Raw genomic sequence first — 16,094 nt, forward strand, 5'->3', positions numbered from 1 at the left:
AGTTGTTGGGGAAGATGTGCCAGCTTTTTTAAAAAAAGCCTCCCCAGCAACAGTGGATTTTGTCCATCTTTTTTTTTCTTTTTCTTTTTTCCCTCCAAATAACAGTCCTAACCTGGGTGTAACATGGATGTCCAAACGGCATTCATAGTGGGACAGAACATATATAGCAGATGGGATGCTTGACTCTTACTTACTTTGGATGCTTGGAAAGTGTGTTCCCCTCTGCTTTTGCCTGCATGTGCACGCAGATGCAGGCAGACCTTTGCAGGATAAGAGAAGGTGCTGGAGAGAATGATCTGGCTTTTAGAAAGACCCTCAAGTTACAAATGTAGGGGCAGGTCTTGCTCTCACTGCAGTCCCTGAGGGTCCTGCAAATGATTTCGGTGGGGACACAACTGAATCTCTACTGTTGGAAAGTCTGAAGCTTAAACAGACCAAATTCTGCCTTTAGGAATGCACCCTTTAAACTGAAGAAGCAAAATACAGGGCCAAATACCGCATTTTATTTGATTAAGAAAAAAAAATAGTTTTTCTTCTGCTCTGGCTTACTGGTTCCCTTATTTTATTTTTTTGGGTGGGGGCAGAGGTATTGTTTTGATTTTGTTTTAATTGAAAAAGGTGTGGGAGAAAACTGGGCCCCATCATTTGTACTGTTACCTAGCACGTTTAACACTTGGGAAGAGTTGGGAAAACGAGAGGTGCTGCAGGAAAAAAAAACCCAGAAAAAAAAAAAAAAAAAAAACCTCAAAGAACCCCACAGACCATAGACTGAGCAGGGGACTCCAGGGAAGGTTTAGGACGTAAATGTTGAGAAAATCTCATTTTCTAAATTCACTCCTGGAAACAACTGCAAGAGACAGATGCCAAAAATAAGGGGACACCAAACGTCTTGAAAACACAGCAAAATCTGCATTGCTTTTGCTCTCTCCAAGAAGTCTTGGGAACGGGGCAGGGGATAACACATTATCCTCTTAAGCCTTCATTTCACTGAACCCTCAAATAGGCTAGTGTCATGGAAAAGAAAATCAAGTGAATGAATGTTGCAATTTATATATATTTGAATAGATAACAAGAACAATTTTACTGTTTGCCATAAATGAAAAACCCCACCAAATCATTCCTCTGATTGAGGTTCTGAAGCTCTGTTTATGGCTGCAAAGTGATTTGATACAAAAAAATTACACATTTTGAGTTATTATATCACCCAGAAATTTGATGCCACTTAACTATGTAATTTTCAGAAATGATATAAAACCGCTGCAGAAAAATATTCAGGGAAGCCCAAAAGACCTCTTTTTATCTTTTTTTATGGGTCTAAAATGAGAACTCGCAGAGATCCTTGCACTGTATGTGAAGGCTGAACTGCCACCTCGGGAGCTTTATTAATATGTATGTAAATATGATCTGGTTAGATCCTGTGTTTCTGTGTCTTTTCACAAGGTGGAGCGGCTAACTAAGCTGATCAGATCAACGCCCTGTGTTTATTTTTTTTTTCTTCCCAAGCAGCAACATTTAAAGATTCAAAGAGAATGAGGACAGCAGCCTCACTCATGTCAAGATTGTCTCAAACGTCGTTCCTTCCTCCCTTCCTTCCTCCCTTCCTTCCTTCCTTCCTCCCTTCCTTCCTCCCTTCCTTCCTTCCTTCCTCCCTTCCTTCCTCCCTTCCTTCCTCCCTCCCTTCCTTCCTTCCTCCTCTCTTCCTTCCCTCCCTTCCTTCCCTCCCTTCCTTCCTTCTCTTCCCCCCACCCCCCCAACTCCCAGATCTGTATCAAAACCAATTTACTTCTAACTTAGCATGAGCTTTCTCAGTAAAGACTGGGAAAAAACTAAAATCACATCACACAGAATCTGCAGCTCCAATTTTTCTTCCACTGAAAAGTTATTTGAGCAAATGGGGAGAAAGTGGAAATTCATTCGAAATGTGTCCAAGTGACACATCAGGCTTATCCTCTGTAAGGATATTGGGACTCCCTCTTTACACTGAAGCCACTGTTATTTATGTATCTATATCCATGCCAAATTTTAGCTAAAGACTTTGCATGATTGAAAAAAAATGATAAAAAAGAAACCCAGAAGCTGAACATGTGTGTGCGGAGAGTTCTTGACTCATCATGCCTTGTTGTATGTAGGATAAAACTGAATACTTAACATTATATTAGCTTGTTTTCCCCTATGATAAGGACAGTGTTTCTAGATGAGAACTCCTCAAATCCCTGGCATATTATGAAGACAGGAAAGATTATTACCTTGATACAAGTTATTTTGTGCAAGACTCTCCCCCCTAATTTAAACCAGGGGATTATAGCGTCTTCACAGCTAGCAAAAAAAGCTTGTGCTCTTGTTGCAGGTTATGCTCCCGTTTCGCCTGTTTTTTCCTTTCTTTCGGGGGATATTTTTTGCGTGGTTGGTCGCGGGTTTTGCTGCGGTTGTTACGCGGCCCCAGGTTTGCAGGCGGCGGGGCCGGCGCTGGGCCGGGGGGGCGCGGGGCGCAGGCCCCTGTGCCGGCGGCGGGCGACCGGCGGCAGCCCGGGACAAAGCGGGGCGATGTCGGGGGCCGCCGCTGCCGCCCGGGCAGCCCCCGGGGACCCCGGCCCCTCTTGCGGGGCTGCTACTACCGGCTGCGCCGGGGGCGGGGGGGCGGGGAGAGGAGAGACAAGCGCGGGGCCAGCTGCAGATGGAGGCGGGTCGAGGGATAGGTCAAGGTTAGAAGGAGCTTGCTATTGATCTGGCTTTGAACGCGAGACAGGGAGAGCAGAGAGACTAAAGGGGGAGCTGTGAGACAAGACATTAACAGCTTTCAGTGCTAATGATCACAAGTGCCAGACAAGGGAGGAAAGAGGAGACTGAGAAATCACTTTGGAATTTCTCCCCCCCCCACTGGGATGTATTTTCGGAGGGGGGGAGGCAGGCTGGGGGCTCAGCCCCCGCAGCCCTGCCCGCAGCCGGCCAGGCGGTGAGGGCGGCCGTGGGGCTCCGGCGGCCCTGCCGCCCCAGGCCGGCGGGGCGGCCGCCTGGTCAATCATTGCCGGCCCTTATCTGCCGCGCTCAGTGCCCACTGGAAGACACTGGTTAATCAACAGATGATGCCCAGTAACTTCCCGATAAGCTGCGCTCCGAAGAGGTGCAGCTTCCTGCAGCTCGCCGAGAAAGGGCCGCAGCCGCTGCGAGCCGGACTTTGCACCCCCGAGGGTGGAAAGTGACCCCCCCCACACTCCCCGCCACCAGGGCCGCAGCCCCGCGGAGCGGCCCCGGGGTCGGGCCGCGCTTCGCCCGGCGGGCACGGCCACTTTGTGTGGCCTCGCCAGCCGGGAGTGGAGGAGGGATCAAAGCGGGCAGGGGAGCAAGGGCAGCCCCGTCCCCGCCGGCCTGCCCGGACCCCCTTCCCCGCGGGTGCGGGGGCCAGCGAAGGGGAGCCCCTTCCCTCCGCCCCCCGAGGGTGCCTCATGCCGACCCGCGGCGCCTGCCCTTCGCCTGCCCGGCGGCGCGGAGCCCCTGCCATCGCCGCGCTCATTTTCCTTTGCAGGACCCGGCAAAACAAACCAGAACACGCACGGCAAAGAATCTAAACGGCTTAAGCGCCGTTAAATGTCTTTTGCGTATTTGTCGTGCGTTAACAGAGGCGGAGGAAGGCAGAGCCGGGGCAGAGGAGGGCACTGCCAGGCTGGCCCGGCGCCCACCGCCCGGCCGCGGACCGGGGGGGCCGCTGCCCTGGGCGCGCCGTCGGGCCGGGCTGCGGGGGGCCGGGGTCTGGCAGCGCCGAAACGCGAGCTGGGAGCGGTCGGGCGGGTGTAGGGAGGGAAAGGCGGTTTTAGTGGAGGAGGCGAGAGCGATGCTGTTTAGCCAAATTTATCACAAAGCTGATTAAGGGCACCGAGATGAATTCTGGTCCCCCTCAAAGCTTTCAGGCGATTTAATACAAAAAATATTCATTTAACGTGGAAAGTGAATGACACGACTGCAGAGCAGCTCTCCTAGCGTACTCCGAGTGGAGGCTGGGTTTCTTGGGTTTCTGCTCCATCTGCCTCCGAGCCCCCAGCCCTCCCCCTCCTCTCCATTCCCCTCGCCCTGTCCACACCTGGTGCTGAAAAGCTGTTTGCACCGAGCAGCTTCCTTGTCTGGGGGGAGAGACGGAGAGAGGAAAAAATAATCGCAGGAGATGAGCTGGGAGAGCGGAGGCAGAGGGGAAAAAGTTGGTTTCCAAGAATCTCTTAAGTTAGAAGTGCACGCAGTTGTGAGCATTTACCTGCGTGTGAAATAGGAGGACAAGTGCACCGAGCTGCAGTCCCTGGGAGCCCGGCGTCTCTCGATTCGTGGCTGAGACTTAATTCCTCCAAGGAAAAATCTTCTCTGCCAGGATTTTAAGGGAAGGGGGGTAGGGGGGTGGGAGAAGAAGGTCGGAGCGTGTGTGCGTGTGCGGATCGGGTGTGCGCGCGTGTCCCGCTACCATCACACTTCGGGTAGGGAGAGAGGAGGGAGAAAAAAAAAACCTCTCCCCAGCCCACACAGATATTTGTGTTGTTGTAAAACTGTTTGAAAGAAATGCAGGGGGGACGTGCTCGCCGCCGAGGAGCTGCTGCGGCGGCGCCTGGAGGGAAGAGCAGCCCGAGACCCCTCGGGAGCCGCCGCCGCCGGGCTCGGACGGCGGGGAGCACGACCCAGCGCCGAGCCTGGCCGGCAGAGCCGCGATGAGTAACGGCGAGGCGGCGGCACCGGCGGGCAGCGCGCCGCAGCCTCCCGCCCGCGCCGCCTTCGGCCGCGGAGCCCGGCGCGGCGCAGCGCGGGCCCCGGCAGCCGCTCCGGCCCCGAGCGCGGCCGGGCCGCCCCGCCGCCCCCGCCCCAGCCGCCCCCGCCGCGGCCGGCGCCGGGCTCGGGGAAGTTTGGCCGTGCGTGAGGATGCGGATCCATGCCTGCCCCCGCTCCCCCCGCCGCCGGCACCCCGCGTCCCCGGGAACGCGGCGCTGCACAAAGCCCGGCGCGGTCCCCAGCCCCGCTGCGCTGTAGGCTGCGTGCGAGCGGGTGTGCGCGAGTGTGTGTGAGTGCGGGTGTGTGCGGTGTGTGCGAGTGGCGTTTCTTGTTCTCTTGCAGGGTACAATGTTAAAAAGCCACCGCTAGTCGCCCCCAGTGCTCCTACTCTCTGGGTCTTTTTGTCTCTAGTGCAGATTAAACGTCACGTCCGCACTTGAACTTGAATTTTATCCCATTGTACAGAGGCAGCCCCAGCCATAGAGAGACAGAGCGCTCCCAGAGAACCAGGACTCCGCCATCTTCACATTGCAATATATAATAGTAATAGCCAGCACCAGCCCAGCTGCACTGGGGGCTTCCTTCCTTCCAGTCCCAGTGCCAGGCGAGGGGGGAAGAGTGCAAAGTGGTGCAGGAGCACTGGCAATCCAAAAGCACCAGGGCAAAGCAGTGCCACTTGAACTGGGAAAGAGGAGACACAGTTTTGGCTACCCCTTTTCAAAAAAATTCTCTCTATATATCTACCCAGCAAGGGTCAATCTCTGAAAAACATTTTTTTTGGCATTTTTTTTTTTGTGTGGGGGCAATCCCATTTCTAGTACTTTTTTTTATATTTCTGTTTTTTTTTTTTTTTTTTTTTTTTTTTTTTCCTTTTTTTTTTTTTTTTTTTTTTTTTTTTTTTTTTAACCCTCCTGGTGGAAAAGCGCACTTGCCAATTTGCCAAGCACTCTGGAAACAGGGAAAGAGAAAAGTGTCACTGGCGGTGCATATCCTCCTAAGTTCAAGAAGAGATCTGGAAGTCCAAGTGGCAGAAGCAGTGGAGAAAAGACAGAGTGTGTGAAAGAGAGAGAAAAAAAAGAGCGAGAAAGAGCTTTTCCTGATGATGATGATTTTTAATTGAGAGGGGATCCCATCCAGTGCACCACAGCAGCAACAAAAAGGAGGCTTTTTTTCCTTTTCTTTCTTTTTTTTTTTTTTTGAAAGAAGAAGAACTCGATAAAGAAGAAGAAGAAGAAAGAGGAAAAAAAAAAAAAAAAAAAGAGGAGGAGGATCGCCCCCCCAGCACATCCCCCCAAACCAGTGCAGCTCTCCAGGCGATGCCAGTGTAAATGCCAGGGCAATGTCCCGTCGCAAGCAGGGAAACCCGCAGCACTTGTCACAAAGAGAGATTATCACACGTAAGTTTGAACTTGGAACCAAACCGAGCCGAAATCGAGGAGCAAAATTAGGGAAGGGGAGGAAGCGGTTGGGGGGGGTGGGGGTGGGGGGGAGACTCCAGGAGCAACCAAAGCTGGTAAATGACTTCAGAGAGAGGGAGAGGAGAAGGGAATTAAAGAGGGGAGGGGGGTGTGTGGCTGGGGGATGGGCTGGGGGTGGAGGGGGGGGAGAAGCCCGAAGTTTGCTGTGCGTTTTTGCAGCCGTGCGGAGGTGAGGCGGGCGGGCAGGCGGGCGGCGTGGAGCGGGGAAGGCGCTGCCGGCGGGGAGAGCGCGGCGCGGCGCGGGGGGGCGCGGGGCTCCCCCGGGAGCGGGCGCGGGGGGCGGCGGAGAGGGGCGCGCCGGGCCGGGCCACCCCGCGGGGCTCCGCCGCTCGCCCCCCGGCCCTGCTCTTCGTTCCCTGCTCCGGGGGCAGCGCGGAGCGGTGGGAAAAGTTGGCTGAGCGCCTTGCCTCGGCGTGACAGCCCGGCCGGGAGGTGTGTGTGCGGGGGGGGGGGGGGGGGGGGGGGGGCGGACCGAGGTGGGTAGCGAGGCGGGGGGGAAGCGGAGCGGCCAGGGGGGACTTAACGGGAAGCACATGGAGGCAGTGGGCCGGCCGGGGCAGGCGGGCCGGCAGCGGCGGGCGCCGAGCCCCCCGGCGCGGGGGCGCGGGGCAGGTAGATGGGCAGGCTGCACCCTGCCCGCCCCAGGTGCATTGCCGGCGGGGGGAGATAACTCTCCTCCAAAGCGGGGAAGGGAAGGCAGGATGAGCTCGGTTGGGGCTAGAGGCAAGGCTGCAGAGGGCTGGGGGCGGACGGGGGTGTCTATCGGGTGGCGGGGGACGCGGAGAGAGCTAAGGCGGGGGACGGGGCTGGAGGGCACGAAATGCCGGGCAGCGGCACCGGCTCGGGTGCCCGAGCAGGGAGCAGAGGCTGCACTTTGCTGAAGCTCCCATCGTGAAATGAAAACACACACATTACTCTCCCCCCCCCCCCCCCCAGTAGGGAAGGAAAAAATAAAGTGGGGGGAGGGAAGGAGACGCCCCCCCTCCCTCCAGCTCCAGCTCCAGCTCCAGCATCCCCCCTCCAGCCCCGGGAGAGGGGCGACCGCCTGCAGGCAGAGTAGGGGGCAGATCTCCGCGCCGGGCGCCCCGCTCCGCTGCTCCGCCGCTCCCGTCCCCGCGGGGCTTTTACCGCTGGGGGGGGAGGGGGGGCGCCTCCCGGGGCGCGGGACCCTCAGAGCTCCCCACTGCGCCGCCGCCACCGGGGCGGGGCGGGTGTGGGGGGGAGGTCAGGTCAGGGAGGTCCCAGTTTACCTCCTATAGCATCTGACCCGTTTGGGGGGCTGGTAGAAAATGCCCGGCGAGGTTTCGAGGTTTGGGGGGGCGGGGACCAGGATGGGGCCCCGCACCCCGCCGGGAAGGCCGGCTCCCTCCCCCCCCCCCCCCCCCCCCCCAAGTCCGCAAGTTGCTGTGCTGCGGGGGGCGGCGGTGCGCATGGAGCCAGCCCGGGGCTGAGCCTGAGCCGCGGCGGATCCGAATATTTATGTTGAGATTTTAAAGAATTTAAATAAATAAATAAAATATTCCCCCGGCTTCTCTCCCCTCCCCTGAAAGCCAAGAATAGGAGCCATCTGCCAGGAGCATTTGGTGCTTGCGAGCTCCTCTCTTTCTTTGTTACCGGTGATAAATTTCTGTTTGTAAGATTTCCTTGGGAATCGAGATATGTATATAATTTTTCCACCTCCTGTGAGGTTGTTTTTCTTTTCGTAGCGGAGGGTTGTGGGGGGGACGGTTTGGGTCCCGAAATTTCAATTTCTTTCGCTCTGTCTTTCCTTCCACACCCCCCCCCCCCCCCATTTTTTTTTTTCTTGGTGTGCGCCTTTATTTTTTAACCCGTTCCTCCTTTCCCCCCCCCATCCCCCCTCCCGCCCCAGCCCATCAGCTGGTGGAACACAAATGAAGATGCATCTGGTATTCAGCTCTTTCTGGGGGGGTTTCTTTTTAATTCATTGTTATTTTGGAACCAGATTTGCATCACCATAAAAGGTGGATTTCCCCCCCTCCTCAATTCCCTCCCCTTCGTTAACTGCATTTTTGTTTTTAACCATCCGGTTTGGAAAATGCATTTCCCTTTTTGTTGATGGCTTCTTCCCACCCCCCCACCCCCACCCCCCCTTTTTTAAAATTTATATATTCTTTTATTTTTTAAGAAAAAGCATCAACAACCCTATAAATCGCCCAGTGCAATTTCTCCCACTTCTCTTGTCTCACTTGCAAGGAGATGTGGGGTGTTGAAAGGGGGTGTGCGGAAAATCTGGTTTGTTGTGCACGTCTGATTTTGTTTAAAGGGGTGAAACATTTCTTGCTGCTGGGGGGGGGGGGGGAGGTGGGGTGGAGAAGAGAGCCAGGTAGGTTTGTTCTTCCAATTTGATCTCCTTTTCTGATCGCTTTACTTGAAAGTAAATAATGAGACAGGAGAGCATTAAAAGGTGCCGAGGAGCTGCGTGTACAATGGGTTTAGCGGGGAGGCTGGGGAGGAATGGAGAGCAGAGCGGTACGCCGCTTCCCTCCCTCTCCTCCTGTATTTATTTATCTCTCCATCCTGAGGAAGCTGGCGGAGAAATCACGCTGCATACTGAACAGTGGCAGAAAAAAATTAAGGTATCCAGGGGAGGAGGTGGTGGGGGCCGGGGGGCTGCGGCTGGGGCTGGGGAGCAGGAAGCACAGGCATTGCAGCGCACAGGCGCTGAGCCTCAGCTGCGGGCTTGCAGGAGGGGGGTTTCGCAATCTCCGCACTCCTCAGGAAGGTGTCATTCGTGGGGGGAAAAGGAGCCAGGGAGACTGTTCTCTGTAAGGGGGAGTTTGGAAAGTAGCGGGCAATGGAATGGGAAACCGAAACACTTTCAACAAAGTAAAGCCAACCACAAGCCAAGCTCCCAAAGCTGGGATGAATTGATGCAGTTTTCAGAAATCTTGTATTTATGTCATGTTTAGCATGGGCTTTCCCCCCCCGCCCTCTCTTTCTCCCTTTTTGGCGTCTGTCAGGAGAGTTGCATTTCAGGATGGATTGGAGGTCTGTGCCAGGCAAGGACAGAGAGATTGGGAGAGAGATGGAGGGTGGTGGGGGTGGGTGGTGGGTGAGGGAGAGGGAGAGAGAAGGGTTTTCTGACACTGCTCAGCTGGAGTTTATTGGGTTTCATGCTCTTGGTGTTCAGAGAAACGTTTAGATCCTGAGTGTAAGACAAACAAACAAACACAAAAAGCAGAGAGGCTGCAACGTAGTTATGCTCCAGAGTTGCAGCGTCTCGTTAGCACAGTGGTCTTTAAGACTGCAAAACGGAGTGGCCTGTTTCTCCTTGCCAGTCTTTCCCAGGCAGCCTTGTAAGGGATGCATGTGCAGGACAAAAAGAGAGGAAACACATGCAGAGAAAAGAGCAGCTCTGGACTTTTCTTCAGTGGTGGTGGACAGAACAAACTTGGTAGCCGAGCTCATTTTAATGGGTGGACAAAGCAGAAGAGGCGATCACGTAGGGAAGAGGAGGCTGAGCTGTTAAGCTGTTCTGTGCAAAGAAACGTTACTTTGGTTTGATTCAAATCGCTGAGTTTCCAGCTTCAGATCTTCTGTTTTTAACTTGAGAAATCTGGTTTCAAACTAGCCTTGCATTTTGCATTTGAAGGACATGTGAAAGGCAAGAGCATGTGAAAAGCTCACTGGTAGCAGTTTTGCAGAAGGTGGCAAACCAAGAACATTTCTGTAGAGCAACAGCAAAGATTGGGAGGGAAAGGCACAGTAAAATCATAAAATTCCAGGTAGAGAACCAGGTTTCCCAAGGAGGCTCCTCACTACCTGGTCAACAGGTTCCATAGGAAGACTAGTAATTTCCTTTATCACTTTGTATTTATGTGTAGTCATTAAAAATAATTATAAAAAAAACCCTATGAATTTTTGCATGTCAAAGTTTTGCAAATTCCTTCAAGGAGGTTTTCTTAAAATGAATTTAGATTTAGTGCAATTAAGGTACTTTTCCTACAGACGACACCCCTTCCCCCCCCCCCCCCCCCCCCCCCCCCTGTAATCAACTCTAATACGAAGAGAATGTAAGCTGTGACTGAAGAATTAGAGGAAATTATTATTATTTTGGAGATGGCTGCATTTTTCATATCTGCCTAGCTGTGCACAGAAAAGCTTAACATGCTCTTAAAAGACATTACATGTGTTGGCTTTAAATAAGGCAGGAAAAAAGCCCAAAAATGGTTGTGTGCTGTTGACTTCCAGGTTGCCTTTCATTTGAATATATTTGTATTGGACTTTCAAGATAAAAAAGAAAAATAAAGCAAATTTTCATAGTTTCTGATCTTTTAAAATATTTTACAAAATCTAGTGCAGAGTAACTAGATTGTGGATGTGGGTTGTTCTGTCCTTTTTGGTTGATGTGCTCAGGGGCTTAAATGGATGTACAGTGGGTGAGAAATAATTTTGCATTTTTTTGCTGGTCGGCAGATGCAGAGCATATTTTGTCAGGCTTATTTAAATATTGAGAAATAAAGGTCTTGAAGATTTTACAACCTGGCTGCCTTTAACAGGAACGGTTGGAGCCCTTGTCTTGCGCAAAACGTAATTTTCTCTGTAGAACAAAGGGTTGTCTTGTGGCATATTTGACAATAATTATGACTTAGAGGAGTATGCGCTCGTAGAAGTAGTACAAATTATTGATATCAGTTACCGACTTCAGTTGACACCTCTTCAGCGGCTCTTCCCAGGGCTGCGCTTGCTGCTAGCGAACCCCTTCGCTCAAAAAATGCCTCGCACAAGTTGGTCGCTCCCCTTCCGTTTCCCACCTGGATTACTTCGAGCTCCGTCTTGTTTGTTGATGGAAAATACTTTCCAAAATAAACTTTGCTGGCTTGCTCAGCCGCCTCGCGAGCCTGCCTTGTGCCCCTGGCGAGAAGTGGCGGGTGTTGGCGACTAGGGGGAGCTCGCAGCCCGTGTGATGGGCTGCGGGGCCGGCCCTGCCCGGCTGCGGCTGCGGCGCGGTGCGCTGCCCCGGGAAACAGCCGCCGCGGCTCCGGCGCTCCACGGCGCTGCGCGGTGCTCCCGGTGTAAAGTTGTAGTATCGATTTTCACGAGGAGATCTATATAGCGCTAGCTGAGAGGGGCTGCGAGCCAGACAAATCTCTTTTTAGCTAAATCCCGGCTGATTAATTGGTTTGGGCGGACAGGAGTTTTTAATTAAAATGAGTTTTTAACAGTGCCTTTTATTGTCAACATGCAAAGTTTAAATTCTCGATTTGTCCTCGTCAGATGATGGCAGTCGGGGGGTAATGATACCTGTACATGAGCAAGTCTGTGTGTGTGTGGGGTGGAACAACCCACGGAGATCCGTTAGTTTGTTCCAGTGGATGTAAAAACACAGAGCGAGGAAGCTGGAGTTCTAGGAAAAAGTGTGTACAGCAATAAAGCAGACATGCACGTACATAATTTGGCATTGATTACATGTCAGAAAGCCACATGTACCCCTGCTGAGAGGATCTGATGTGAGATAGTGTACTGTACTTTGATCTTCAGGTCCTTATAGCAAAAAATCTGCAGTTTATGGAAATAGGCATTTTTTTCCTAGAGAAATAAAGGCAAAATCACATCTGTCACATAGAAGTTGGTGCTGAGCAGCTCACAGGCTGCTCTGTCAGGCTTGTGCTGCTCTCTGCTTGCAGTCGGCTTGTGCATCGTGGACGGACTTTAGCGGGACGCTTTCTCGCCCAAACATATAATTTCACGGCGTGCACATGGGAAGCTTCGATCAGGGGATGTTGATTTCACCCAGTCTGAGCAATTCATCAAGTTATGGTATTGTTAACATAGCACAAGCGTCTTCTTATTTTTAGGGTGCAGTATGTGCACGGAGGTTATCCTGCGACAGGAAAGCACGCTTTATTCTAACCTGAAAGAGAAGTAAATTAGGTCAGACAAAAGATCAGGGCTGTCATCAGCTGTACAAAAACCCTTCACTCTTGGGTAGAGAGGGCCAGCAATTTATCTGATGATTTCTCTACCTCATTTAATGTTTGAATTGAGGTAGCTGGAAGCATATAGACAGGAGCCAGCTCGTTTGACAGACCGGTAAACTGAAGAGCACAGTGCCCGGGCCGCTGCTGATGCTAGTGTTCCCCAGCCATGGGGAAAACCTTCCCTTCTCCCCTTCCGAAACCTCAGACTTTGCTGACTGTGGCTTTCCTTCCATTCCGTGAGCGTTAACTTTTACCAAGAGAAAAAATTCCATGAGTGTTAACTTTTACCAAGAGAAACAATGATTCCTCTCTCTTCCTTCCCCTCTCCTCTGCCCACCCAGTGCATGCACACCCATGCTCCCCTTCCTCTTGCTCCCTCCTCTGCCTCCCACCCGTCTCATCCAGGTCGAAGCCTGGTGGAAAAGTCTCCCTGCGGAGACCTACTACCCCAAAATGGCTCTCTGCCTCCTTGCTGGAGCATTTCCTTCTTTTCGGTTGCAGTTTGGTTTCGCCAGGGCTGCGTTGCAGTTGTTGGTTGAATTTGATCTCCCCTCAGTAGCCTCCAGAGAAAACACGCAGAAAAATAAACAGGGGCTGGGGGTTATCGCCTGCTTTAAAGTTAGCGATACTGTAAAAGCGCTTGGTGAAGCATCAGCATTGGCTGTAGACGGCTTTATATATATGTATATTTTTAATGAGGGAGGGAAAAAGCATCAATAACTGCATGCATTGATAAATGCATGATTCATTCAGCTGCTCTTACTACAGCATCTTCCTCTTTTCGTGTTTATTTACTTTCTGAAAATGTATCTGGGCAGGCTGCACACCGTTCCTCTGCACCCACGGTTACAGCCTTGGAAGCAGTTGTGTGTTCAGCTCCTAAATATCAGTCAAATATGCTTGTTGCCTGCCCTCCTTCCTGAAAAGCTGTTGCTTGCTCGGTACTGTAGATCCTTGCTGGAGCTTTAAGTAGCAGCTTCTTTTTCTTTCTTTCTTGTTTGGTTTTTTCTTTTTTTTTTTTTTTTTTTCAAAGGATATATAAAAAATGCCTAAAGCAGGCTATTCGAAAACAAATTAAAGCAGAGGGACACACTTCATGCGTTGCAGGCACGCGCCAGTAGAAGGGGGTTAGAAGAATATCATCATTTTACTGGCAAAAGTGACACCAGATCGGGGATTTGATTAATGGTGCAGCATTCACAGGGACTTAGTTCTGTGTTTTTGACATATGCAAGTCTTTTGTGTAGTTGCCTCAGTGCAAGAAATTCTGGTGTTTCTTTTTTTTTTTTTTCCTGGAGCAGCTGATAATTTGTGTATGTGCTGGATATGCCCAAGGTACTTTCCAAAGGCTAAGCACTAGACAGCACAGTATAAAAAAGGAATCCAAAGTTAAGGGAGAGGAAAAAAACACACTGGTTTACTTAACTTTTTTATGACCTCTTTTACTAAGCCACTGGAAGAAGCCATAAATTCGCTGAATGTTATAATGAATATGCTTCAATGAAAGTAAAAAAAAAGGCTTAAGAAAATTGTATATGAGCAACAGTGTGCCATACACAATTGAGAAACACAGTCTCTTTTGAGCCTCATACTTAAGAAAAGAACAGAGCCGTTGTTGTTTAATACATGTTCAAAACTAATTACTTAATTTTGATCATGCCTTTTAAATTCTTGGGTAAGAATCTGTGCTTCCAATATCCTTTTCCATGCCAGTTAAAAACCTGTACCCAAATACTGTTCCTTCTCCTTTTGTGGCACCAAGCGCTCCTTTTTCTCCTTGGTTGTCGTTTAGTTTTAAATAAAACAAATGTATTCACTGGGGAACAAAGAATGCTTTTATATCACATCATCACATCCCATTTTATCTGCGGAGATTTACAGCTTCTGCAGTCTATAGAAGAGCCTGTGTATTTTCCACTCTCAAAAGCAGTAAATAATTTTTTATGAACATATAGTTTACTTAAGAGGAGACACGCCACTCCCTTCTTTAACACTATATATAGTTTCTGATGAAATAACATCTGACAAGTGTTGGAGATTCACACAGATCCTTGGATATTCTCGGCTTTTGTTCCATTTGGGTCCGGCGTGGTTATTGTGCAGTTTTCCTTCTTTTCCCTAAACCCTGATGTGTTGCCCAGCTCTTTGTGGCGGTGCTTGGGCTTGCTGCATCTCAGGTGTGTACAGAGGGTTAAACTGCTTTCTGAGGGATTCAGGCTACTTCTGCAAAAGGTGCCTGACTACTAACTCACAGCTGTGTGCGGGGCTTGCTCAAGCGTTGGAGTGAAACGGGTTCTCCCCCCTCAGCCTCCCTGCACGGCTGGGTCCCGATCCTCTCGTCCTGGTCCCCTGGCTGTCGGTACGCAGCAGGGGCGGCTTGGCAGGCTGTGCCGGGGTGGTGGGCTCTGTCCTGCCCGCTGTGGGCCATCGCCACCCACTGTGCCATGCTGCCGGCTGGCATGCAGGGACGGGGGCTGGCGTGCGGCGGCGGGTGACCGGATGGCGGCGGCTTGGCAGCGGCACCGGGGCCACGCATGGTGCGGCGGAGCGTGGCTGCTGCTCTGGCCGCCTTTGTGCACTTTGCACATGCCTGAGAGTTGCTGGGAAAGTGAAGCAGAGCTGTGGGCCCCTGCGTTTCTGGGGCTTCCCCACCAAGTTGCCTCTTTTGGCCGACTCAGACTTCTATTTAGAAAAAAAACCTACAAAGAATTGTTTTTCAGTCCTCAGAAAAATTAAAAATTGATGGCAGATAAGCGGTGCCTAGTACCACTGAGTGTGATGCTGATGCAATATGTAGGCATAAGATCAACTCTGCACCTTGCAGCTGCAGGGAGCTGCGGGGAGGCTCTGGAAACAGGTTATTGATAAACTTTGACGGTGAGGAGCTGCGTCGCCCGCTTTGAGCAGCGTTAGTCTTTGTGCAGCGAGGATCCTGACACCGATCTCGGCGATAACCCAGCCAGAGAGCGTGTGATCCGAGCCATTTCCGTTAAGCATGTTGATGTTACAGTAAATGTAACATGTGGGTGTTGATTGAAGGGACATAATTTTCAGGCCTGCTTTGGGGCAACACCCTGAAGTCACTTCTTTGTGCTCGCTCCCCAGCTAGGCTGAGCTCTTTCTGGATGTGCCTTCAAGACAGCAGTGACTGTGTGCAGAGAACAGCATGCTCGGCACACTGCGGCACACTTGCAGGTGGCTTTCTGTGCCTGGACACCAGGACCCTGGGCAGCCCCAGCTCATCCCAGAGATGGGTGGCCCCTGGGGTAGCCTGTGCCTCGCCCCCCAGATGGGCACAAGGGCAGGCGGTGGTGGGGTGCTAGGGCAGGCAGGGCACCCAGCAGCACCTCTGTGGCAAAGACACTGGCAGCGCTTGTCTTAACTGTTCAGTTATCGATTTGTGCAGAAACCAACCGTGGAGGGGAGGTTTCACACGCAATACTTTGGCCCAGCACCAAACCGTTCCCTTTTCCCCTTTCTCTGCCTCCTTTTGGTACTGCAGAACAGGGAAAATGAAGATAATAGGTTGGCAACTTTTAGATCCCTTCTTACCTTGGTTCTGCAGTGCAATGAAAAGGCAAGAAAAGAAATTACTGCTGCCCGGACCCAGCCTCACCCGTACCCTGTGAACAAGCATCTACAGTTCTGTCCTTTGAGGGCTTGGAAGTGATTTTTAGTAACACAGTCTTGTTCACTATTAATGGGTATGATTCTGAGACATCTGACAGGCAGAAAGTAGTTGCATGTGCATTTGCTTTAATACTGGGCATGAGAGTATTGTTTGCATGGGGCACATATGCTCTAATGATGTCACCACGCTGAAGTAGGAGTGCTGGTGGTTTTGTGACAGTGCTTTTATGGAATTAAGAAGTTTGTCCACTGTATTTTGACGTGGTTGGCAGCCAGAGAGCTTGGAGACGCTGCTTACAGT

The 16,094-nt window shown here is 51.6% G+C and overlaps 1 protein-coding gene across 4 annotated transcripts in view; it reads left to right on the forward strand.

The window, feature by feature from the left end:
• The first annotated feature begins 5,666 nt into the window (after positions 1-5,666).
• The window catches only part of BCL11B (BAF chromatin remodeling complex subunit BCL11B), a 91,467-nt gene continuing 81,039 nt past the window's right edge, over positions 5,667-16,094 (forward strand). For 2 of the 4 annotated variants that reach the window (XM_040602242.1, XM_040602244.1), the window contains exon 1: positions 5,667-6,140. In XM_040602242.1, coding sequence (XP_040458176.1) covers positions 6,083-6,140 — 58 coding nt within the window. In that variant the 5' untranslated portion in view covers positions 5,667-6,082. The remainder of the gene's footprint in view (positions 6,141-16,094) is intronic. The other 2 variants (XM_040602243.1, XM_040602245.1) reach the window with 1 other exon arrangement.

Source organism: Falco naumanni, chromosome 7, assembly GCF_017639655.2.
Source record: "Falco naumanni isolate bFalNau1 chromosome 7, bFalNau1.pat, whole genome shotgun sequence".
Taxonomy (NCBI): domain Eukaryota; kingdom Metazoa; phylum Chordata; class Aves; order Falconiformes; family Falconidae; genus Falco; species Falco naumanni.